We start from the raw sequence: 22,754 nt of genomic DNA, 5'->3' as shown, positions 1-22,754 counted from the left end.
ATTCTGAACGGAGGATAGCAAGAGAAATGCCCCCTCCGAAAAGCATACCAGTAACATCAGAATTAAAATTCCACATGTACAGCATAGACGAGGCTTATGACAACCGGCCAAAGTTCTAAATGTCATAGGGAAAAACAGGAAAAAGCAACCAATTAGCTTTCAGTCAGTTCTACTTACCCCCCAGTGTAACTTCTTTTCAAACCAGTTTGGAAATAACCAACCAGGGTGCATATGCCGAATCCTGTGAGAAGGTTTTGTGATCTTTACTCACGGGGCACTTCATTTCCCAGGACACTCGGCAGAGGTTCCTGGATGCTGCCACTGCTCTCCCAACAGTTCTGGAAAATTATCTTAAACTGCATTTTAGAATGAACAGATTGCAATTTTGAATGGGAGTACACTGACTTGGAAAGACGTGGTGCTGAAAACCAGGGGAAGGCAGCCAAGCACTGAGATTTGGGGAGACCAGAGAAAAACATGGTCAAAGCGCCCCTTAGCCACCCACCCACAGAGAGTCCTAGGTGCTGGATTCGCTTCCTTGGCCCTCAAGCAATTTCTCTTCCTTCTGTGCTGTAGAGTGCAGAGCCCGCCAGACTGCAGCAGGAATTCATTCTCTACTGATTCACGTACCATCTCGACAAATATTTATTGATGTCCTACTGTGTGTCAGGCACTGTTCTGGGAGCTGCAGAGTCAGCAATGACCAAATATATGAAGCTCCGCAGAACACTGATCACTGATGTATATCCCCAGCACCTAGACAGGTGCCAGGCACACACCGGGTGCGCAAGCAATATGGCGAAATTGACTTGAAGAGAAATGGACAACCTGCTGACGGTCACCGCGGGCCACGCATACCCTGGCTGGGAGATGTCAGCAAGAGTACAGGTGGCTGGGGTTTAGACCGGGACCTTATTCTGGTTTCATTCTTTTAAAGGACAGCTTTAGGCCTTCCCATCGTGGCTTAGCAGAAACGAATCTGACTAGCACCCATGAGGACAGGGGATCGATTCCTGACCTCGCTCTACTCCGTGGGTCAAAGATCCCTTGTTGCTGTGGCTGGGGTGTGGGCCAGCAGCTACAGCTCTGATTCAACCCCTAGTCTGGGAGGGGACTGCCATATGCCACAGGTGTGGCCCTACAAAGACAAAGACAAAAAAAAAAAAAAAAGAAAGGGCTGCTTTATGCCAGAAGTTCTCTCAGATGAGAAAGAGCCAGAAATAATTCAGATCCCATTTTTATTTTCCTATTCCTATAGGGCTGCACCTGTAGCATATGGAAGTTCCCAGGCTCACGGTCAAATCCGAGCTGCAGCTGCCGGCCTATGCCACAGCCACAGCAATGTGGGATCCAAGCCGCATCTGTGACCTATGCTGCAGCTCATGGCAATGCCAGATTGTTAACCCATGGAGCGAGGCCAGGGATCAAACCTACAACCTCATGGATACTAGTCAGGTTCTTAACCTGCTGAGCCACAGCAGGAACTCCCAGGTCCCAATTTTACTGCCCCTCATCAGCCTTCAGATTTAGAACCTGCCAGAATCAGGAAGGTCAGAGGATTTGCCCAAATCACAGGGTATGTTGGTGATGGAGTCGGACTAAGACTCCACCTCCAGACAGGAGGCTTGTGATGCCTTTATTCACCTGGGAGCCTCCTGGCGTGTAAAACTCCTGAAGCTCTCAGAATAAAGAGCCAGTGTACAGGCGGGCCAGCGGGGAGTGGCACGGCCAGAGCTCAGCTTTGTCTACCTCATTTTTCTGTTAAGAAAGAAGGATCTCAGCCACAGAAGGAGCAGAAAAAGCATGTGAAAAGTGAGCAACTGGCTCTTCCTCTCCCGGGATGCTGGCTTGTCTGCCTTACTTTCAGCCGCAGCTTCAGTCGGCTCCAGTGCCAACTCCCCCTACAGACCCAAACCAAGGTCTTGCCCAAATTCCCTGCCTCAGTGAAAAGCAATATGTAAGAGTCTTAATACTTTATTAACTTAAAACATCACTCTAATAAATATGTATTAACAAATATAATAAACTCCCGAAGAGCTAAAAACATTTAGAAACTTCATCAAAGTAAAAATACCATTTTTTTTTCCCTCTAGGGTACACATGGAGGGCTCACAGGCTTGAAGACAGGGCCTTCCCTCCCCTCCCAGGGCTGGGAGTAGGAGGGGCCCTGAGGCCCAAGGTTTCAGCTGACCGCCTCCTGACTTGGAGGCCCCGGGGAGAGGGGCCTTTTCGGTGAGTCTAAAGCCCAGGGAGTCCTCGGGTTCCCACTCCAGGCTGAACCTCTGGCGGTTCCAGGGAGGAAGGGGAAGGGGGACCCCCGGTTGGGATGGGGGGGAAGCTGCAGAAGTGGCAGGTGGCCCGTGGGGAGGCTGCCCTCCGTAGTGTTGTGTGACTGCGCCCGCGGCCGGCCAGGGGGTGCTCACTTGAGCCCATGCTGCGTCTCCCGGTGCCGCCTGAGGTCCACCTTCCTCTGGAAGCCCTTCCCGCACAGGTCGCAGCCGAAGGGCTTGAAGCCTGTGTGCTTGCGGCTGTGGGTGATGAGGTTGGAGCTCTGGCTGAAGGCCTTGCCGCACACCTGGCACTTGTGGGGCTTTTCACCTACAGGGAGGGGAGGGGCGGAGGGAGGAAGCGTGAGTCTCTGCTCAGGCCAGAGGGGAGCCGGTGACTCACGTGCTCTTGGCAGCACCTGCTGGCACCACAGTCTAAGGCCTTCGAGCAGCTTGGAGGGTGACACGTGTGGCCTGGGAAGCCGGGACTGCAACCAGGCGAAAGGGAGGCTCTCTGGGCTGGGGGTTCCCAGCCAGAAGCTTCAAACCGTTTCCTGCTAAACGGAAGCAGAGCCGAGGCCACGTGCCCTCCGCAGCCTTGCCGCTGAATCCACCCCAGGAGGACTCCCGGGCCTTGAGAAGCAGAGAGCTTCCACAGCAGATGTTCAGCGCAGGGCAGGCGGGGGCGGGGGTGGGCGTGCTGTTTTTCACACCATGTGACTCTGCCCTCATTGAGAGGAAGTTTGCAAATCTGAGTTTCCAAGTGGGTGTTGGTTTGCATGGACCGCCAGCCTGTTTTCCTTCTTGCTCTGGGAGCCCAAGAGAATGGATCCGAATTGTGGGCATTTCGCAAAGTCTCCTCTTTAAAAAAAATCCACATTTCGGTCGCAAAGGATTTCTTAAGGCAGCTGATCCTTTTTCTATCTTGATTCTACTTTCTTTTTGTGAGGTTAATCACAGGATTCTTTATCTACCAGCAACGCTTCAGCGTAGATTAATAAGGAGCAGAGAGAAAAGGGGTGGTTCCCCCCTCCCGCTCCCATTCAAGTGCTGCTTAACGACTCGATTTTCCAAACAGCCTCAGCAGGGGTTGGCCTGGGGGTGGGGCGGGGAGGGAACACCAAATTGGTGAAGTTGTTTTTGAGGAAACTCCTGTTCCTCTTGCTGTTTGTTCTCCCTTCTATCTTCATGTTTCAGATTTCCTTGATAAGGAGCCACTCGTCAAAACTTCTCCTATCCTTTTCGGGTCAGACAAATCTGAGAAACGAATCCTAGCTGTAATGGGAATGTTCGATAAGAGCTTCATGTTTCCTGCCGTCAGGATCCTAGCTGCATCTTGGTAAATGTCTTGGACCCCTTTACTCAGAAGGAGTGAGTTACGTGGAAATTTCAGGCAAGAGGGCAATGTTGACAGTAGGGTCTTTTTCTAGGTTTTCTGATGGGGCATCTACACTGCCCCAAGCATATTTATAATACCTGGGGTGGTTGTTTGGAACACCCTGCAACTTATTGTCAGTGGCATTCATGTTCTGAAATCAAAGTCTGGGTCTCGTGTCCATGTCTGGTTGACTATTAAAGAGAGTGGTCCCGGCATGAGAACCACCACCTACACGCAATCAAAGTGCTCCAGAAAGAGCCCAGGATTGGAAGCCAGAGCATCCCATGGCCCTATTATGATTTCCTCGCAGTCTGGCCTTTGGTAAATCATTCCCTCTCTCTGAGTTTCAGGATGGTAAGAGCAGCTCCTTCTACTTTATGGGACGGCAGTGAGACTCGAATGACACTTCGTAAATTATCAGGCATTATAATAGGTACGGAATGATCACTCTGGGGGCGAACTCGCTGGTATCATGAAAAGGGCAATAAATGAACAGAAAATTTCTATACCCACCAATCCCCTTGACTCTGAAAACAGAATATAATAAACAGTAGGTCAAGAGTGTACACATCTGAGAGCAGACAGACCTGAATTTAAGTCCTGGCCCTGCTACTTGCTGGCACTACGACCCGAGAAGGCTATCTAACCCTGCTGTGCCTCACTTTCCTCATCTCTAAATCGGGGATGAAGAAGAGTCTTTCTCTCCCTGAGGTGCTGTGAGTATAACGTGAGATAAAGCAATTAACAAGTACTTAGCAGAAAAAGGCTAGTAGTACTTACCAGTTTTCCCTGCTCAATCAGAATGAGCTGTCCGACTCCTAAAAACGCAGCCAAGAGGCCACACCTAAGTCCCTCCCCCAAAGGCTGGGTGGCCGCCCTAGGGAAAGTCGCAATCACTAGGTAAACATTGCGAGCCAGCTCTGGGAGGACCCTGGAGCCTCATATTTCACCTGGAGCAGGCAGCAGTTGGAGCAGCTGCTAAAACTAGAGGAAACTATTCTTTGCCAGGACAGAGAACCTGCAGCTGACCTGCTGAGAGCTTCTTCAGACACAGCCCCCAACTCTGGCGGGAACCACGTATGTAAATGAACCGAAGAGCATCTGCCCCCTGGTTTTAACACACTGCAGTGATTACGCCTGCACCTATTCTGGGGCCGGAACCTCAGAGAAAGTGAATCCTGCTGGCCCCTGCCCCCCGCCTCCCACCCCTCTCCAGGTGTTCCTTAGACGCCGAGAGCCTTCAGCTCACCTGTGTGGATGAAGGTGTGTTTCTTCATGTCCGACTTCTGGTGGAACCGCTTGCCACAGTACTGACAGGGGTAGGGCCGCGTGTCGGAGTGGATGAGCAGGTGTGTGGACAGTGTAGACGACCTCTTGAAGCTCTTGCCACAGATCTTACAGTCGAAGCTCCGTTCCTGCGGGGAGAGAGACGCGGCCTTCCTCCTGCAAGAGTCTAGGCTGCCTTTCTCCTCCCCGCTGACCCTGAAATCCCCGAAGCCAGGGTCTCTTCCTTCGGATTCCCCTTCCACTCAGTCGCCCCGTTATCCTCTTTCCTCCCCATTTCTTTCCAGCCTCCGCCCCTCCCACCATATCCTCTACGCCTTCGACACTTTTTCCCACCCGAACACTTTGCAGCCACAACCCTCCACACCCCAGGGCAGAAAACGCATCCCCACCCAGCCCTTTGTGACACCCATTTGCAAACACTTCTCCACCCTGCTCCCCCGGAGGCTTAGACCTCAGTCACTCGAGATGCTCCTCCCCAAACCTGCTACCCCCACAGCCAGTGCGGGGTGGAAGGAGAGGGGGGGAGTGCTCTCCCAGTCAGTAAGTCTGTCTGGAAGCATTCTCCTGGCATAGTTACTTTGCTCCTCTCCCCTCCATCTCGCAGCTAAACTGTCCTCTGGGGGGGGGGGTTCCTGTCAGGGACCCATGTGCTACTGGATCCTCACGTGCCTAGTCCCTGGAAGTTGGGCAACAACCGTTTATAAGGGAAAAGACAGCGGGGCAAATGCTGGACGCTCTAAGTGAGCTGAGATTCCTTCTTTTCCGGTAGGCGTGGGGGCCGATGCAGGTTAAATGACAGCCATTTGGTGGAAAGAAAGGAGGCCAAGAAACGAAGCTAATAAATCTGCTACATCGGTTGCAAGAGTCCATGGCAAGCCCCTCTCAAACCCAAAGTAAGGATCGGGAGCCCATCCTGCAGGCTCACGAGGATGGGACACCACACTCTAGGGCTGCCTCGAGGCCTGCGTCGGCCACCACCCGCCTTTCCCTGCGTGCCCACCTCTGAGCGAGGGGACATGGCGGAGGCGACAAGGGGCAGATGGGGGAAGTCCAAGGAGAAAGCGGCCGGGCGGAGAGCGGCCAGCGCTGCACCGAGAAGCAGAAGATGCCCGGACGCGAGGATCCGAGCAGGGCGGCGCGCGGCCGTGCGCCCCGCGCTTACCTGCGAGTGCACGGCTTTGTGCTGCTCCAGGCTGACCGCGTGCCCGAAGGTCTTGCCGCAAATCTCGCACGCAAAGGGTCTGGTGCCGCTGTGGGACCTGCGCACGTGCACCTCGAGCCCGTGCGGTGTGGAGAACACCTGAGGCGGGTGGGGCCGGGGAGAGGGCCGCTGAGCGGGGCCGAGGGCGCGCACGCCGGCTGGGCGCGGGCCGGGGGCGCGGGCGCGGGGCCGGTAAAGCCGGGGCGCGCGGGAGCCTCACCTTGCTGCACTTGATGCACTTGTAGGAGCCACCGCCCAGCAGCAGGCGGGTGCACAGCAGCTCCGACTCCACCTTGACGCCGGCGCCCTTGTCGCCGTGCAGCCCGTGGCCGCGCTCCGGGTACAGCCCGCCCGCCGCCGGCCGCTCGTACAGTCCTGCCGCCGCGGGCCCGAAGTCGCCGTAGAGCCCCAGGCCCGCGCCGCCTCCGGCGCTGCCGCCCCCGGGCGCCCCGACCCCCGCGCCGCCCGCACTCCGCTCCGGGCCGTACAGCGCCGCGGGGTGGCCTGGCTCCGGGCTGCGCTCGCAGAAGAGGCCCAGGCCGGCGCCGCGCTCCACGGCCGCGCACGGCCGGTAGCTCCGCACGAGGTGGCGCAGGTCGGAGCCCGCCAGGCCGCTCCACGAGTACGGCTTGAAGGGCAGGGGGAAGGGCTGAGCGTCGTCCAGCGACGGGCACACCGACTTCTCCGAGGCTGCGGAGGCACAAGGCGGGGTCGGGTCAGCTCAGGCTTAAGACCGTCTGCTGACCGCCAGGCCCCCAGCCCTTGCGCAGCACTCGGTGCGCCGGGCGTCGCGCCGGGGGCCAGAGGTGCCCCCAGGCCCAAACGCCCGCCGCGACCCTGGGACCTCGAGGACCATTGGTGGCGGCAGGGCGGCCCACGGGAACTTCAAATGACATCGGGTGAGGAGAGAGGTAAATTCCGTGCCAGGGCAGCGAAGCGCACGACCTTCAGGTCTTTCCTGGCTGGACAGCACATCTGGCGGGCCCCATAGAGCCGCTCTGGGCAGAGCCGACCTCCGCGGGAGGAGAAGGCGGCGGCCGCTCCGGCCCTGGACCCAGCTGGTGGGCAGAAGGCCCAGTGCGGCGTCTCCCGGACCCTACCTGTTCCCACTCCGCCCTTTGTCTTTGCTGGGATCAGTAAGGAGGAGGGAGGGAAAGAACCAAGAAAACGCGGTCCAGCCTACCCAAGACACATCTGTCTGGGGAAAAAAGCGGGAAGGTGTTTACATGTCTCAGAGTTACTACATGCCCAGTGCAGGTGGCAAAGGGGCAGCAGGAAGAGGGCCTGGGACTTGAAATGCCAGCCAAACACACCCCATTCCCATTCCTGTCATAGTTTGACGGGGGTGGGGGGCACGAATTTCTCAGAGAATAATTTACCATTTAAGGTTTAGCCACCACCACCAAGGAGACCAGCTTTCCAAATTCAAGGCCTCCTGCCCTCCCACCCATGTGAATTTTGCTAAAAGCCAGGTGGATACCCAATGTATACTCTCCCCCAAGTAAAATACGCATCTGCAACTCTGACGACCCACACCGCAGACTCCGGTCTAGGACAGCCGCTTCAAGGAGAAGCTGCATTTCGGGTTACCGTCGGAGATTCCGGCGGCGCCCAGTCTTTGCAGGGCAGGGTCCCCCACAGCCAAGAAGAGCCCTCGGGTCGCTGGCTCCCAGATGCACTCGCGGGCACCAGGGTTTTAGCCAAGTCGATGAACTTGAGTGTGGGATGGGGTTGGGGATATCTTTAAAAACTGGTAAAGAAATCTGGAAATAACCGGTGCTTGGCAGAATCCTGATGTTCTAAGCTCCCCGGTCCCCACCGCCGGAACCACCGGAGATTCGCCCCCACCCAACGTGCAGTCACTCCGTTTGCACGAAACTTGATTGCTGGCTGGAAATGAAACCAACGGGCTGGTCCCCAAGCTGGGCCAAGCCCGCAGAACGAAAAATGAAATAGGCCCCCAATCCGTGCCAGCGAAGACCCAGTGCAAAGCCGAGATTTTCATCCCGCGCTGCTTTCGTCCCGGGTCTGCTGGGCCCAAGGCCATGGAAGTGAGCTTTATTTTTAAAGGCAAAGACATTTTCCTCTCAAACTGCCCAGCTAAGACTCGCGGGTCTGGATTCTGGGACCCCAGCTCTTTCTGCACAATCAGCTCTGGATCAGAAAGCGTTGCTGCCCGAGGAGAAGACTCCTTATTTTCTCTCACCCACTGGCTCTGGCCAGACGAATGTTGGGACGAAGGGCCCAGGTCCCGCCGCCTCGGATCCAGGCGGCAGACCCCACGGTCAGGCTGCCCCTGTCCCCGAGAAGCCGATGCCTCCCCGCGGGGCTCAAGAACAAACTCCTCCGTCTCGGAAAGACACTGTGCCACCCATTTAGCATTTCTGGGCCCAAAGCCGAGCCGATTCATCCCTCGCCGTGGGGCCCCAGCAGGTCCCTACCTGGAGATACAGAAGGCGACGGAGGCCTCCAGAAGTCCTCAAACTCTGAGCTCCGATCGCAGACACTGCCCTCACAGCTGCCGGGGGACGCGGAGGCTCTGTCCGGGGCCTCGGTCAGCTGAGACTCGGGGGACAAACGGCCACGGGGCTCCGCCTTCGCCCCGCCAGTACTGGAGGTGCTGTCTGCGGAGAGGTGGCGGGACAGGGGCTCAGGTCGGGCCCGATGATTCTAAAGCGGCGCCCCCCAGACTGGGGCACCCGGGCTCCCTCCTCTCTCCCCCAACCCTGGACGGAACCCTTTCGGACCCAAGGGCGGGAGCCTAGAGGGCTTGGCACCTAGGCGACAAGCCCGAAAGGAACCGGAACGGTAGAGAACCAAAAAGGCAGCAGAGGGGCGCCGGGACCGCCCTTCCCGGTTCCTGGGGGATGGGGTGGCGGGGCGCAGATCGGTGGCTCCGAGAGCAGCCCCGCCCGGCCGCGCGCGCCCCGCACCTGCTCCGCCTGGCGCCAGTACGTTCTCCAGGCGGAGGGAATAGTCGGGTCCCGGAGAGCGCGGCTGGTGGTAACTGTGAGCCTTCTTGCTCTTGACTAGGAACGAACGCGGCATGGTGGTCGGGCGCGCTCCCCACTCCGCTCCAAGGGTCCCTGGAGCCGCCGTCAGCCCACCGTCCCCCGGGTTCTTGCTCAGCCCCAACCAGGCGGAGACCTGCGAGAGGAGAACAGGGTGGAAACGCGGGTGGGTCAGCGCGCTCCGGGGCCCCTGCAGCCGAGCGGAGAGTGAGCCTGGGCTGGCGAGGAGGGAGGAAGGCCCGCGGGAGGAGGGGCTTGGCCCCGCTGCGCCGCGCTCACCAGGTGGCACTCGGACAGGTGGCGCGAGCCCGGCCGCCGCCGCCACAGCTCCTCCGTAAACCCTTCCCCCGGCCCAGACTCGGGCCTCTTCCTTCTGCCCTGCCCACGCCCCTCGCCCCTCCCCTTCCCTAGCAAAACTCGCTCTGGCAATCAAACCCTCGGAAAGCCAAAGTCCCCAATGCAGCTATTTACCCCGCTCTCTGCCTGTCTGGGGCTGCTTTGGGGCTGGGAGGGAAGGCGTCAACTCAAGAATCAGTTTAGGTGGGGGCGGGCGGGGATGTGTGGAGCGTCGCAGACCCGATCGAGGCAAAGAGCCGAGCCCTCGAAGAGCCAGCTACAGACTGGAGTGAAAGAGGGGCAGAGGCAGGGTCGAGGGGACAGCAGCCGAAGGACTGGGAGCAGCAAAGGCTGGAGAAAGGCAGGAAGGGAGGGGAACAGGTGGCAGAGGACAAATGACGGGCCCGGGAGGAACTCGCTTCTCGGTGATCTGAATCACCCCAGCTTAGTGCCACACGCGGAGAAAAACCCGGCCTGGGGACGCGCGTGCGGAGCGAACAGGCAGGTTGCTGGGCCAAACACCCCAGACCGTGGAGACCTAACCTCGGAAACCAAGTCTCAGGAAAAAGCACTTTCCGTTCTGCTCACCAAAAACCTCGCTCTGGGGAAGTCGAGCCGGATTCGCGCGCGACGGATGGGAAACGCACGGTGTCCGGGAGTCCGCGGAAAACCAACACTTTAGAGGACGCAAGAGAGAGCAGGCTGCTCTGGCAGCCAGAGAGCGGGGATGGGGCGCGGGCCTGAAAGGGAGCTAGCTGCCCGCTACGCCGCTCTCATTAACCCCCCAATCAGTTCACCTAATCCTGGGGTCGAAACCTGATTCCGGCGGGGGAGGCGGGGCAGCGCCTACAGCTCTGGCCCCGGGCTCGCTCCGGAGGCGGGACCAGGCCGGCTCGGGGAGGTGTGGGGATAACGAATCTGCCTTCCTCTCGGGGTGAAGACGACCGGGGGCCGGGTTCACGAACGAGCTGCCGCTCTCGGTGGTCTTAGCTCAGAAACGAGGGCTCTGGGGATCCCGGGCCGGGCCAGGACCCCCCCACCCTTGGGCTTCGCGCGGTTTATTCTGCCGGCGTAGGAACCGTGCGTCTCCCAGGGCAAGATGCAGGACAGGGTCTAGGTCTAAAGGTTGGCGCTCCGGAATCAAAACGAGTTCTTGCCCCGCGCCCCACCGTGCCCTCCCCCCTGGAGGAGGAGGGGGGACAGGCTTGGGAGAAAAGACCGCTGGGACGTGCAGCGGAGTCCCAAGGGACGTTTCCTGCGTCCTAAACGTCAGAAGCCCCCTAGGGGTGAGAGGGGCGCCCGTCTGTCCGGGTCAGCCCCTGGGACAGGGGCTTCAGGAGGCTCCCAGGCGCTCCGCTGCCTTAGGACGCGGTTTCCTCTGCGCCCCGGCGTGAGCCGCTCTCAGACACCACGAACGCAAAACCCTGTTACTGAAAACAACCATAAAACTCGGAAGAAAAGGCATACGGGGTGAAAAGGTCCTGAGAGCCCTCCCGCGGCTTGGGTCTGCGTTGACACAGAGCGGGACGGGGGCAGGGAGGCAGGGGGTGAGCTGTCCGGGCCGCCGCTGCGGCTGGGCCGGCTGTGCCCGCGCGGGATCAGGCGTGCACGGAAGCGGCCTCCCAGCAGGAGCCACAACCCCGCGCCTCTGTCTCATCCCGGCTGGCTCTGTCCGTTCCTGGGAGGGAGGAGTGGGTAGAGGGGTGGTAGGGCTGAGCGCGTGGGAAGGCGACCTCTCGCAGCAGCTGGCAGCCGGGGGCGGGGCGGCCCCGCAGTGCACGCGGGCCGGCGGGGCCTGTGTTCACGGTCATGGCCTGGGAAGGCGGGAGCTGGAGGGGCGGAGGGGGCAGCCTCCAGAGCCCATTTGCCACCGCCTCCCCACCAGATGTTTCCTTCCCGGTAGATCCCACTCCCCTGCAGAACCACCAATCCGCCTGGCGGGCGTCCCCTGCGCCAGCTCCCCAGCCCCGTCCGTCGTGCGGGTCGCGCCCGGGACCTAGAGGATAGAGCTCTTTGGCCTCCTGAACAGCTGCGGGGTGGGGGTGGGAACCCGGCTGCGCCCTCCGATCGCCCCCTCAGGGCGGGTGCCCGGCCAGCCCCCGCGGCCGCCCCCGCCAGGGAAAGAGGCGCCGCGGACCTACCTGCGGGGTCAGGGCGCGGGCACCGCGCTCCGAGTTTTCAAACTGAGTTGCTTTCGGGAAAGACCGCGCTGTCTCGCTCTCTCTCTTTTTTTAAATCTCCTTCCGAGCTCAGCCCCCAAAACCACAAGCTTCACTTCCTGAGCGTTAAGGAGTAGCTCGCTTAGCCGTGTCAGACCTGCCCCCCCCCCCCAGCCCCAGTCGGGCGGCGGGGCGCGCTCCTCCTTTGCGCAAGGAGATAGCAGGCGGCAGGGGGCCCGGCCTTCGCAGCCGCCCTCCCCGATTTTCCTCTGCGGGACAGCGGGAGATGGGGAGACCCGCAGGGCCCGGGCACTAGACGTGACTCGAAAGAAAAGCACTATTCTTGGCTCCTGGGAGACTTCCGCAGCGACAAGCAGTCACTGATTCAGGACACAGATTGACTGGAGCTCCGGGGGTGGGAGCGCCCAGCTCCGAGGAGGCCTCCCCGCCCAGCTGGCCCGGGACACCCCCCAACCCCGCCGCCTGCCTGGGCTGCGCCGCCCCCGGGGTCTGGGCCGTGAATCACCGGCCCGCGGTGCCGCCGGCCTGGAGCCCAGCGAGTGGCCGCGGCGTCCGCAGAGCGAAACCTGCCCCGCGGCCCCGAAATAGCTTGTTGTGGAAACACTTCAGGATAAATACGCCCAACGAGGCTGAAAATACCTTGACACCCAATCCCAGAGGTTTGCTCATTTCCCTTCGGATTTAGGTAATGGTTAAATTTGGAAGAGGTGGGCGAGCGCCGAGCCCCCGGCCGAGAGGACGCTGGCGGCGCGGCCCGCGGGCGCCGGGCTGGGCCGCCGGGCGCGCCCTCCCCACGCCGCGCTCTCCCGCGCTCGGCCCGGCCGCCCTGCCCGCGGCTGGTTTCCGGGGGTCGGAGCCGCGGAAGGAAAGACCGCGCGGCCCGGGTGCGCGCGGGGGCCGCGGCGGAGGCCGCTCGGCTGACCCCGCCCCGCCGGGCCGAGCCTGCGAGAGCCGGACCCGGGCGCAGGCTGCGCCACCGCCTGAGGACAACGCAGGCACCACAAGAGCACCGCCCTGCCCGGGCTGGAAAAGTCAGGCTGGGCCGGGATGGGGTGTTCCACGAGGGGAGGCGCCGGATCGGCAGCGTCCTGTCCCCGGTGGGCTTGGAGCAAACGTCTGTGCCCTGAGTGGATGAACGCGTGGCATCGACTGATTCTGGTAGAACAGGAAAAAATTAACAGCTCCCCCATAAATAAACAAATGCAGCCACCTCCGACGCCAGACTGTGACCTGATCCCTAGCGTGTGGCCTGCGGTGTGTGCTTGAAGCCTCGGCTCTTTGCTGATGGGGAGAGAGACCGCTGTCGTTACTTTCCTAAATGAATTGAGCTAGAGTGGGGTCACTCGTTCCCGCACAAGAAATCTCCCGGGTCAGATGCCAGCCGAAGGGAGTGGCGCGCCTTAGATCTCGTAAAATCATGAACTGTTTTTTTTTTTTTTTTAATTAATCCAAGAGGCATGGAAATAAAAGTCCTTTGAGAGGTTTTAAGAAGAGATTTTTTTATTTGCATTGTAAATCTAAAGGTTTGTGGAAAACGTGGTTACTGTTGCGGTGCTTCAAGCAGGCTTTCAATAAGTTAGACGTTTGGTACGGCAGGGGCTGCACACCCACTATGTGCCAGAGGCGGGCCCTTGTACACGTCTTAATTGTCTGACTAGTGTCCTCCTTACCCTGCTTTTCATGTGCTCACCACACTTCTTCATAAATAAATGCAGAAGGAAGCACTCTTAATCAGACGATTACAAATGCTGAATTAGCTGAAGGGAAATTAAGGCCGGTTCGCTAAAGTTTTTATTTGTGTGCTTTGTTCTGGCCTGAGGCATAAAAATCGTAAAGTGGAAAACACATCTTTCTTTTTTCCTTCTCTCTTCTACAATAGCAAAAAAGAGAGACAAAAAAAAGTTTCTAAAAAATAATAAATGGGACCAAAGAAAACTTATCATCAGCCAAGGTCTAGAGAGGTGACTGAAACACTTCCTTTGCACATTAGCAAGTTCAAAGCCAAAATTCCCTGAAAAGGCACTGTGACTAGTTAGTAGTTGAGTTGAGTGTTGTCTCAAGTCTCAGAAAACATGAGGCGACTCTGAAGGAGACAAATGATCACCTTAGGATAACTCCTTGCCATTCCGAGTAAATCTAGTCATCTGGGCCTTCTGTTCCTTGGTTTTTTGTTTTGGTTTCCTTCACAGCCTCTGACTTTGCAAAATAAAATGGGGCACTGGGACAGGGACACCCAGAAAGGAGCAGGTGGGAGGAGGGTGGCGCCCCCTTTGCGTCTTTTAGGTTGTGAACTCTGTGCATGGATTACCAATTCAGATAAATACATGCACATCAAAAATATTCACCTCTGGAGGTCGGGCCATCTCCCAGGTTAGAGTGTTGAAAGGTGATGCTCAAAGGGAACGGAAGAGAAAGGGAAGAAGAGAGGCCCCCAGAGAGGTGAAGAAACTGGCCAAGGCACAGGGAAGAGCCAGGACTGGAAATGATGAAAGAATGAACCTCACTGCTCCAGGCTGCCTTTCACTCACTACCTAAGTGAAAGGAGGTAGACACCCCCCCACAAAGGACACATTTTTTTAAAGCTAGGAAGAATCCCCTCCCTCGAAACGTTCCTTTGGAACTGAAATAATGGTAAGCAGGACGTAGGCTAGGAGCTGGTTTTCCCAAAAAAGGATGTTAAAAGGATGTTAAATGTGTCAACTGCATCAGCAATTTACTAATTGTTATTAAAGAACAATAATTACCTGTAGATGCCAAATAACAAATGACCTTCCTCAGAGGGCAAACATTTCCAAACGCCGGCCAGTGGCCCTTTTATGTCAAGCAGCATCTCTCGATCAGAATTTCCCTACAACAAAACATTTGAGACATTTTCAAAAGAAAATTGTAACAGGACACGACAAGTCTCTTGCTTTGCTTTTGCACAGAGCCTTAGAGCTACCATCTCTGTTCTATTTGCGGGAGGTGTGGGATGAGTGGGTGATCCTAAAACCCCAGAGAAGGGTGATGCCCCCATTTCCAGCATACGTTTCTGTGATGTTGGCATCATTTGATCCCCACATTGATGCTATCAGGAGGTGAAAGAGTCTGGGCTTTTTGTGGGCGGTCATTTGTGGCATCCATCTCTGGGCTGCCAGTTATTAGCTCTGTGACCTTCAACAAGTTAGCTCAACTCTCCCAGCCACAGTGCTTCATCGGTTAAGTCAGAGTACCTAGTCACCTTGCAAGACCATGGATTTCCACTCTTGACAGGTGCCTCTGGGGGAAGAAGGCTCCCGGTGGGGGTGTCCTCTGTTTAACGGCCCCCATTCCATGTCCTGATTGAATTCATTCAACTTTACATAAGTAAACTTTGTGACAGCACTTTGCAGGGGCTTGGATGTTTTCAATCAAAGGTCAGGGGGTGAAAAATGAATCAAAGATTTATTTTCCCTTCTAGATATTCTACAGATTTATTTGGGGACAGTTACATGAATAACTAACTTGTTTCAGAATTGCGTTTACCCATCTTTAAAATAAGAAATGTCTCCTATGTATCAAACACCATGAGCTAGTGGCTGAGGCGTAGCTGTGGGAGAGATATTGAAAGTAAAATCAATGTTTAATACACCCAGGAAAAAGAAAAAAAAAGTCACAGGATGGGATTAGGCACGAGAATCCTCTAAACTGGACAAGGGATTTTGTCTACAGGAAGGTGGGGCTTTATTTGTAAGTAATTTTTATTATAAATTATATTAATTATAGTTTGATAACGAAAGACGAAACCCCAGTAAGACAACATTTCAGGATATTTGTTCAGCTTCTATACAAAAAAGTAATTGTAATCCCATCACAGATACAAATGTACATTCTGTTTTTTCCATCAGATATTTCTTTTTGCTATTCTCTGTTTTTCAGATTTTCTCGTGTCTTAGTATATAGCTTGTTTTCACTTTTTACTCTGAAATAATGCAATGACAAGTTTTCTGGCTCTAGCATTGCCCACATTTAAAATTGTTTCTTTAGGATATCTTTCTGGGTGTGGGATTTCTGGATCCATAATAAGTACTTTTTATGGCTCTTGAGAAATACTAGAAAAAGTGTTTTGGATAGTGTATCTGTGTAATGCCCAAGCCAAAAGAATTCATATCACTTAGTGAGCAATTAAAAGACTATCAAAATCAACTATGGAAAAGTTAGACCTTGATAAAAGACCAGACATAGAACTGGTTTTCATTTTATGCCCAAGTATTTTTTTCTTAGACAGTGGCCACACCCTGTCACATCGCTGTAGTTTTATCCTCATGGTATTAAAAAACTATAATTTTTGTCTTTGGATTTGCTATTTGAGGGGGTGAAGTCAGACAGAAGTAAGAGTTACCTGTATTTTTCTAAATTGCATGAATTCAAGGAAAATAAAAAGATGATCATTCTGTGATGACGTAACTGAAATGTGAGGTTGTACATTTGTCTCCCTTCTGCTCTAACAAGTAGCAGGCTGTCAAAATAAAATTCAAATGACACTGTAAGTCAGAATAAGATGCGATGGTATCGTCATTTATGGAAAGTGGGTAATGCTTTTTCACCAGCATACGCAAAAAACTGGGAAATCAGGTAAAGGAGAAACTTGGAGATAAACAAATTAATAAGATTTAACACTGTGAGTAAGACCCGATCTTGAATTAATATTCAGAAGCTTTTCAAAAATGAAGACAAACGCTATTTTCCTTTCACGAACATTTGGGGACTGATGTCTTTCAATCATGTCACATCATAAAAAGTATCTTATCACTCTAAAAGTTTACATTAAACTTTTACATAAAGGATTTCGAACATCCGAAGAGGGAGGAGGGTGTCGGCTTTGGTGTTCAGAGGTGGGGTTTCAAATAAGAAGATTGTTAACCTCGCCGCATGTGTATTTTTACATTGTTCCTAAGAACAGATTGAGTGAATAAAGTGTCAGCTTCTGTGTGGGCTGCATGAAATGACTCTTCATAGAAACATACTCAGTGTGAACTTTTATGGGAAAAAAAAGGAGTAGATTTTAGGTGGTGAGTGGAAAATGTAGTGAGAGAGAAAATGTAAGAAAAAAAAAATTTTTTTTTTAGTTTTTCATCATTTCCTCCAGGATGTTTGGTGATCATTTTACCCTGTGTTTACCCCAGATGAAATACTTTGCTTTCAAACAGTAAAGCCTATATGTTGTAACTTCAAAAAATTACTCACAAAACACAGCTTCATCAGAAGGGGTGTCTGACCTTGAGGGTAGAGGTTAAGTAAGTGGGAGTTTCCTGGAACCCTCTGGCAGCCTGTGAGCCTTGGAGGATCAGCCCACAGGGAGACCCCCAGACTCTCCCTAAGAGACAGCTCCCTGGGAGAAGGACAGCCTGACCTGTGACAGGCAGATGCCACAGCTGGGCAGTCCAGCTCTGCTGCTTGCTGGCCTCATGGGGGAGAAGGAAAGGCCGGGACTTCTCGGAGGCAGATATTTACAGTGGTTTATTTCCTGCATAAGGACAGCAGTGGTTTAAGAAGCCCCGGGTTCTGATAACTAGCACTTTTCTCTTTCTTTCTTTCTTTTTTAACCCAACCAAATCTGTTGATTCCCAGTTGTGTCTCTTTCCACCAAACCACCATATTTAGCACAGAGAGGAAAAAGGCCATGAGCCTGCTACAGGCTTGGGGTGATCAAGCCGAGAACTAAGTTTTATTGATAGAAGAGAACATATTTCCTCACCTCCTGCTGCAGGCTTCTACCCAACCCCTCCAGCCGTGCCGGGTGACCTGGCATGTCGCTTGTCACACTCCTTCCACACAGCATGGAAGGAGTTGCTGAAAGCAGAATGAACAGTTGTATGAAAGGACACTAGTAAAGTTAATTTTAAAAAATATATTAAATCACACTCCATATCTCACCACATTGGCTTAACCACTAATAATATTTTGGAGTGTTTTTCCCTTAATCTTTAAAAAAAGTCTAGATGTATATTTTGCATACTATGATCATATTGTATAATTGTCCATTTAGATGATGCGTTATGATTTTATTTATTAACATTTTCTGGACAATTGTATTATTTCCTTTTTCTTTTTTTTCCTACTGTGGATGATACTCTGATTTTTTTTTTTTTAAGTTCACTTTTTCTTTGCTTTGCTTTTTTTTTTTTTTTTTTTTTTTTTTGGCTGCCCTTCAGCATATAGAAGTTTCCCGGCCAGGGTCAGATCTGAGCCCTGGTTTCAACCTGCACCCCAGCTGCGGCAACACTGGATCCTTTAACTCAATGTACCAGGCCAGGGATTGAACCTGCATCACAGTGCTCCAGAGACACCTGTTGCAGCACAGGGGGAACTCCAGCTGGCTTTTTAATGTATGTATAATTCTTTCTTTAGGACTGATTGCCAGAAATGGAATTACTGCCTCAAAAGATAAGAGCTTTTTAAAATTTATGAACACCTATTGACAGATTATTTTCCTAAACGAGTATAATAATTACACTCCTGCCAAGAGAAATTATAAATACTACAGTAACGGAGGATCAGCACAACGTAGTCATTAAAGGCTTAGCCTCTGAGCCAGATTTCCACAATCTAGAAATTCTGGCTCTGTCATTTTTAATCCTTAGACAAACTCCTCTACCTCTCGGTCCCTCAGTTTCTTTATCTGGAAACATGGTTATAAAAATAGCACCTACCTTGTAGGTTGTTGCACCACAGGGATTTAACAGGTTAGTGGATGTGAAGCATCCACAGGCCTTTACTGAGTGCTAGTACCACTACATACGGAGCACAGTTGGAGGCCCTTTCATACATTGCCTTTATCCATCCCGATAAACAGGCTGTGGGCACAGACTTGGTGAGGTTCGCCTTTCTCAGATCACGTGGTCAGAGATGGACAAGGCCAAGGTTCAAATCCAGGGCAGCCTGGCTGCACATCCTGCAGGCGGGTTCTTGGAGGCAGGACCCACAGTGAGGGAGCAGCAGCTGACATACTCTGGACTAAGCCTGGGACTTGCCAGGAAGCATTTTAATACAGGTTTCTAATGTCTGACCACCTGAGAGACTCGGGCTTCGAGCCTTGAGTCGCAGACCTCACCTCCCACAGGAGACCTGGGTTCTGGCCTTTCCAGGATTACTTCTACCTGGCCTGTGTCTCCATCAAATCGAGTAGAAAACTGAGGCTGGGGCTGGAAGAAAAGTGGCAAAGAATCATTGCCTCTTCCCAAAATATTCTTATAAACAAACAAAAAATGTTATTCCTCTTCCTAAACTTTTTTTTGCTTTTTAGGGCCACACTCATCATATGGCGGTTCCCAGGCTAGGGGTCAAATTGGAGCTGTAGCTGCCAGCCTACAGCACAGCCATGGCAATGCTGAGCGAGAGCAGGGATCGAACCCGCAACCTCATGGTTCTGAGATTTGTTTCTGCTGTGCCATGTTGGGAACTCCTAAAACATTCTCTTTAAAAAAAAAAAGTGTTTTTTTGGCCATGCCTGAGGCATGTGGAAGTTCCTGGGCCAGAGAGTGAACCCGAGCCACAACAGCGACAACATAGAATCTCTAACTGCTAGGCCACTAGGGAACTCCTCTTCCTAAAATATAATTAACTGTTCCTCCTGCCAGGTAAAGGCCAATTCTGTGGTGGGGCCATGAGTTTTCTTTTTTTTCGGGGGGCGGGGGGGCTGCATCCATGGAAATTCCCGGGCCAGGGGTCAAACCTGCACCACAGCAGTGACCCCAGCTGCTGCAGTGACAACCTTAGACCCTTAACCCACTGCACCACAAGGGACTCCTCCTGAGGTTTCATTTGAGGGTTAGTAAAAGCACACTCACACACCACAGTACACACGCCCTTACACAATTCCCCGGATCCGTATCTGCAGAGAGAACCAGCAGGGCTTCCGTGAGAACCGGGGGTTTGCTTGTGCACACTGCGCAGTCCCTTTGTCCGCTGGTGGAAGAGAGAGTACGCTGGTGGCAATGAGGAAACACAAGACACCGCAGCGCCAGAATGAACCGGGCTGGTGACCCGGGTAACCAGTGTGGAGGCTGAGTTGAAAAGCAGTCGCTGAGGCCTAAGGATGGAAAGGCCCGGTGCTGGTGCAGGAGGTTGGCGTTTGTGGACCAGATGGCATGATCCCAGTTCATTCAACAAATATTTATTCAGCACTGGTGGCATGTCACATACCGTGCCATACCGGGGTCTCCGCTCTCCTTTACCCACCAAGAAGTACATTTAGCGGGGAAGGTGAGAAAGGAGAAATTTGTTTGTCTGTTTTGTCTTTTAGGGCCACACCCACGGCACATGGAGGTTCCCAGGCTAGGGGGCGAATCAGAGCTGCAGCTGCCAGCCTACGCCAGAGCCACAGCAACGCAGCATCTGAGCCACCTCTGCGACCTACACCACAGCTCACGGCCACACCAGATCATTAACCAACTGAGTGAGGCCAGGGATCGAACCCACGTTCTCACGGATGCTAGTTGGGTTCGTGAACCACTGAGCCATGACGGAGACTCCAAAAAAGAGAAAATAAATGAATGAAGATTATTTCCCTCCTATTCCAGTCTCTTGACCAGCGGGTTAATTTTATATGTTGCCTTGACTATGGGATGCCCAGAGAGCTGGGAAAACACTATTTCTGGATGTGTCTGTGAGAGGCTTTTCCCCGAAGAGATTATCATTTGAATCAGCAGATAGAGAAGCTCTCTCTTTCCCGCGTGGGCAGCCGTCAATCTGCCAAGGTTCCACTAGAACAGAAAGATAGGAGGGCGAGTTCTCCCCTCTCTCATCTTCCCGGAGCCTCGGACACTGGCATCTCTGGTTTTCAGGCCTTCGGACTCCAGGACTTAGACCAGCGGCCCCTGTTTCCAGACCTGCAACTTCAGACTCGGGAGTCACACCATCAGCTACACGGGTCCCCAGGCGTTTGCACACAGACTCAGTCGCACCCCTGGTCTCCTGGTTCCCCAACCTGCGGATCGTGGCACTTCTTGGCCTCCAGGACAGCACGAGCCAGTTCCTCTAACAAATCTCCTGATATATATCAAGGTAAATCCTTTTGGTTCTGTTTCTCTGGAGAAACCTGATGAATACAACCAGTCACCACTGTTGCAACAGTTTCTGTTGTAGGTGTGAAACGTACATAATATATGAGGCTGGGTTTAGGATTTCGAAGCATTAAAACATTCGACCTGTTACAGAAGAATGTGATCTACTTTTTTGTACAAAGACATTTTTGCTTCTCGTTTGGGAATCCTTGTGCAGTTTGGATTGTAGAAAGGGCTTTATTTGTTTTGGCACATTCCATGATGCCTGTTTAAGCAAAACTTCCCTGTGTTTTTGCTGGGACGCTCTGGGAAGGAGTCAGAGAGCATCGACGGGAATTTTTATTTATTTCTTTTTCTTCTCTCTCTTTCTAATAGAAAAGTTGAATTTCATTATTACCAGTAACTATTTTTGACACCAAGATCAGATCTCTCTCCCTCTCTGGAATCCTAAAAAGTGGTTATTAGGTGATAGAAATGAACAATGTTCTCAGCCTTCCTTATAATAGACGCAACAAAAGTTGCTGTTTTTTGGCGTTCCCGGCATAGCTCAGCGGTAAGGAACCTGATTAGTATCCATGAAGATGCAGATTTGATCCGTGGCTTCACTCAGTGGGTTAAGGATCTGGCACTGCCTTGAGCTGTGGTGTAGGTCACAGATGCAGCTCAGATCCCACATTGCTGTGGCTGTGGCTGGCAGCTACAGCTCTGATTCGACCCCTAGCCTGGGACCTTCCACGGGCCTTTGGTGCAGCCCGAAAAAGACCAAAAAAAGAAAAAAAGAAAATTGCTGTTTTGGGCAGTGCTCAACATACAGTATTGATATCACACAAAAGTACAAATTGGTAAAGATTATGCTTTGGGAAACTCTGGCGCTGTCTAGCAAGGTACCAGCTGTCTAACGATCTGGTTTAATCCATGGATATGTTTTAGACTAGACTGTCTGCAAAAGTGCATAAGCTGATATAAGCGTCAAATAATCCTCCTGGAAAATTGCTTCTCTCTACTGAGTTTTTAATAATATTGGATGCAAAATAAGATTATTTCCAGCCAAATCTTGGAATGTAGCTATTCTGAGTTGTCTAAGTTCAGAAGCATATGCCTTAATAAACAATTCAGAGGCAGCGTTTGACCTATTATGAAAGCTGAGCTACCGAAGAACAGCTGGCTGAATAAAAGACTTTTCTCACCTACAAGGGAAAACCAAAGCCCGGGGTAGCCTTTTCCTGAGGAAATTGTTTTGAGTCTTCATCGCACACGAATGAGACTCTAACCAGGTTCAACCCCGGCAAAACTCTAACATGAAATTTAAATAAAATGATTAATACCAAAGTAAAAGCTTAAGCATCTCCAGAAGTCAACTTCCTGCCATATCTACCCTGTGGGTAAAGCATTTGTGATGTACATGAAGATAACTAAACAAAGTAACTTATGCAACATTGTTATAATATTATACACATCAGTTAAAAGAGAAATATCTACCAAATGTACATATATTTTGCGAATATCTAACTTCTCTCGTAGTGATTAGCTAAGATGGTTTATCAAGAGCTCTGAGTTTGAGATAATGATTGTCCTTAGCTGCATAGAGAAAAGAGCTTGCTTTTTCTGGAAATCTAAAAACCCTAAGATAAAAAGTGCAATAACAAACAAAGCGGGGACTCAAGCAAATGTTTGTACCACAGTAATAGCAGTATTCACGGTAGCCAAAAGGTGGCAACAACAAATGACATCTGCGGGTGAACGGGTGAAAGAAGTGTGCTATTTGCATGCAAGAGGGTGTTATTATTCAACTACCAGAGGGAATGAAAGGCTGATGCTGGCGGCAATACGGATGCGCCTTGAAAAATCCCAAGTGAAATGAGCCAGATACAACGTGTGGCTCCACCCATTTGAAGTTCCTAGAATAGCAGCTGTATAGGCAGATCTACAGGCGTTTCTGGGCGGAGATCACGTCTAACCCAGACGTTCATGGTGAAGTGTGGGCCAAGAGGAGTCGCTGCTCAGTGGACACAGCTTCTGTTGGGGATGATGAAAAACTCCTGCAAAGGGATAGTGGTGAGACTTGGGCAAC

General features: G+C 52.8%; 1 protein-coding gene across 3 annotated transcripts; it reads right to left on the bottom strand.

Moving 5' to 3' along the window:
• On the bottom strand, window positions 1,962-11,713 carry GFI1 (growth factor independent 1 transcriptional repressor). Of its 3 annotated transcripts, XM_021090230.1 has the most exons (8): window positions 11,622-11,705; window positions 10,069-11,476; window positions 9,067-9,280; window positions 8,575-8,757; window positions 6,354-6,823; window positions 6,095-6,232; window positions 4,895-5,060; window positions 1,962-2,598 (listed from the first exon to the last, which is right to left on the bottom strand). In XM_021090230.1, the coding sequence occupies exons 3-8, from the start codon at window positions 9,179-9,181 to the stop codon at window positions 2,420-2,422; spliced, it is 1,251 nt and encodes a 416-aa protein (XP_020945889.1). In that variant the 5' UTR covers window positions 9,182-9,280; window positions 10,069-11,476; window positions 11,622-11,705; the 3' UTR covers window positions 1,962-2,419. The 3 variants fall into 3 exon arrangements, with proteins under 3 accessions (XP_020945889.1, XP_020945888.1, XP_020945890.1); XM_021090229.1 differs by lacking the exon at window positions 10,069-11,476 and having other exon boundaries at window positions 11,622-11,713; XM_021090231.1 differs by lacking the exons at window positions 10,069-11,476; window positions 11,622-11,705 and adding an exon at window positions 9,424-10,062.

This window comes from Sus scrofa, chromosome 4 (assembly GCF_000003025.6).
Source record: "Sus scrofa isolate TJ Tabasco breed Duroc chromosome 4, Sscrofa11.1, whole genome shotgun sequence".
Lineage (NCBI taxonomy): Eukaryota > Metazoa > Chordata > Mammalia > Artiodactyla > Suidae > Sus > Sus scrofa.
This window is presented reverse-complemented; position numbering and strand designations above follow the sequence as displayed.

Coding starts and splice junctions, on each gene's coding strand:
- GFI1 (XM_021090229.1), bottom strand. CDS start 9,181: ATGCCGCGTTCGTTCCTAGTCAAGAGCAAGAAGGCTCACAGTTACCAC. Junction 6,824..8,574: donor GTCGCCTTCTGTATCTCCAG/GTAGGGACCTGC, acceptor GTGCCTCCGCAG/CCTCGGAGAAGTCGGTGTGC. Junction 5,061..6,094: donor ACAAAGCCGTGCACTCGCAG/GTAAGCGCGGGG, acceptor CTCTCCCCGCAG/GAACGGAGCTTCGACTGTAA.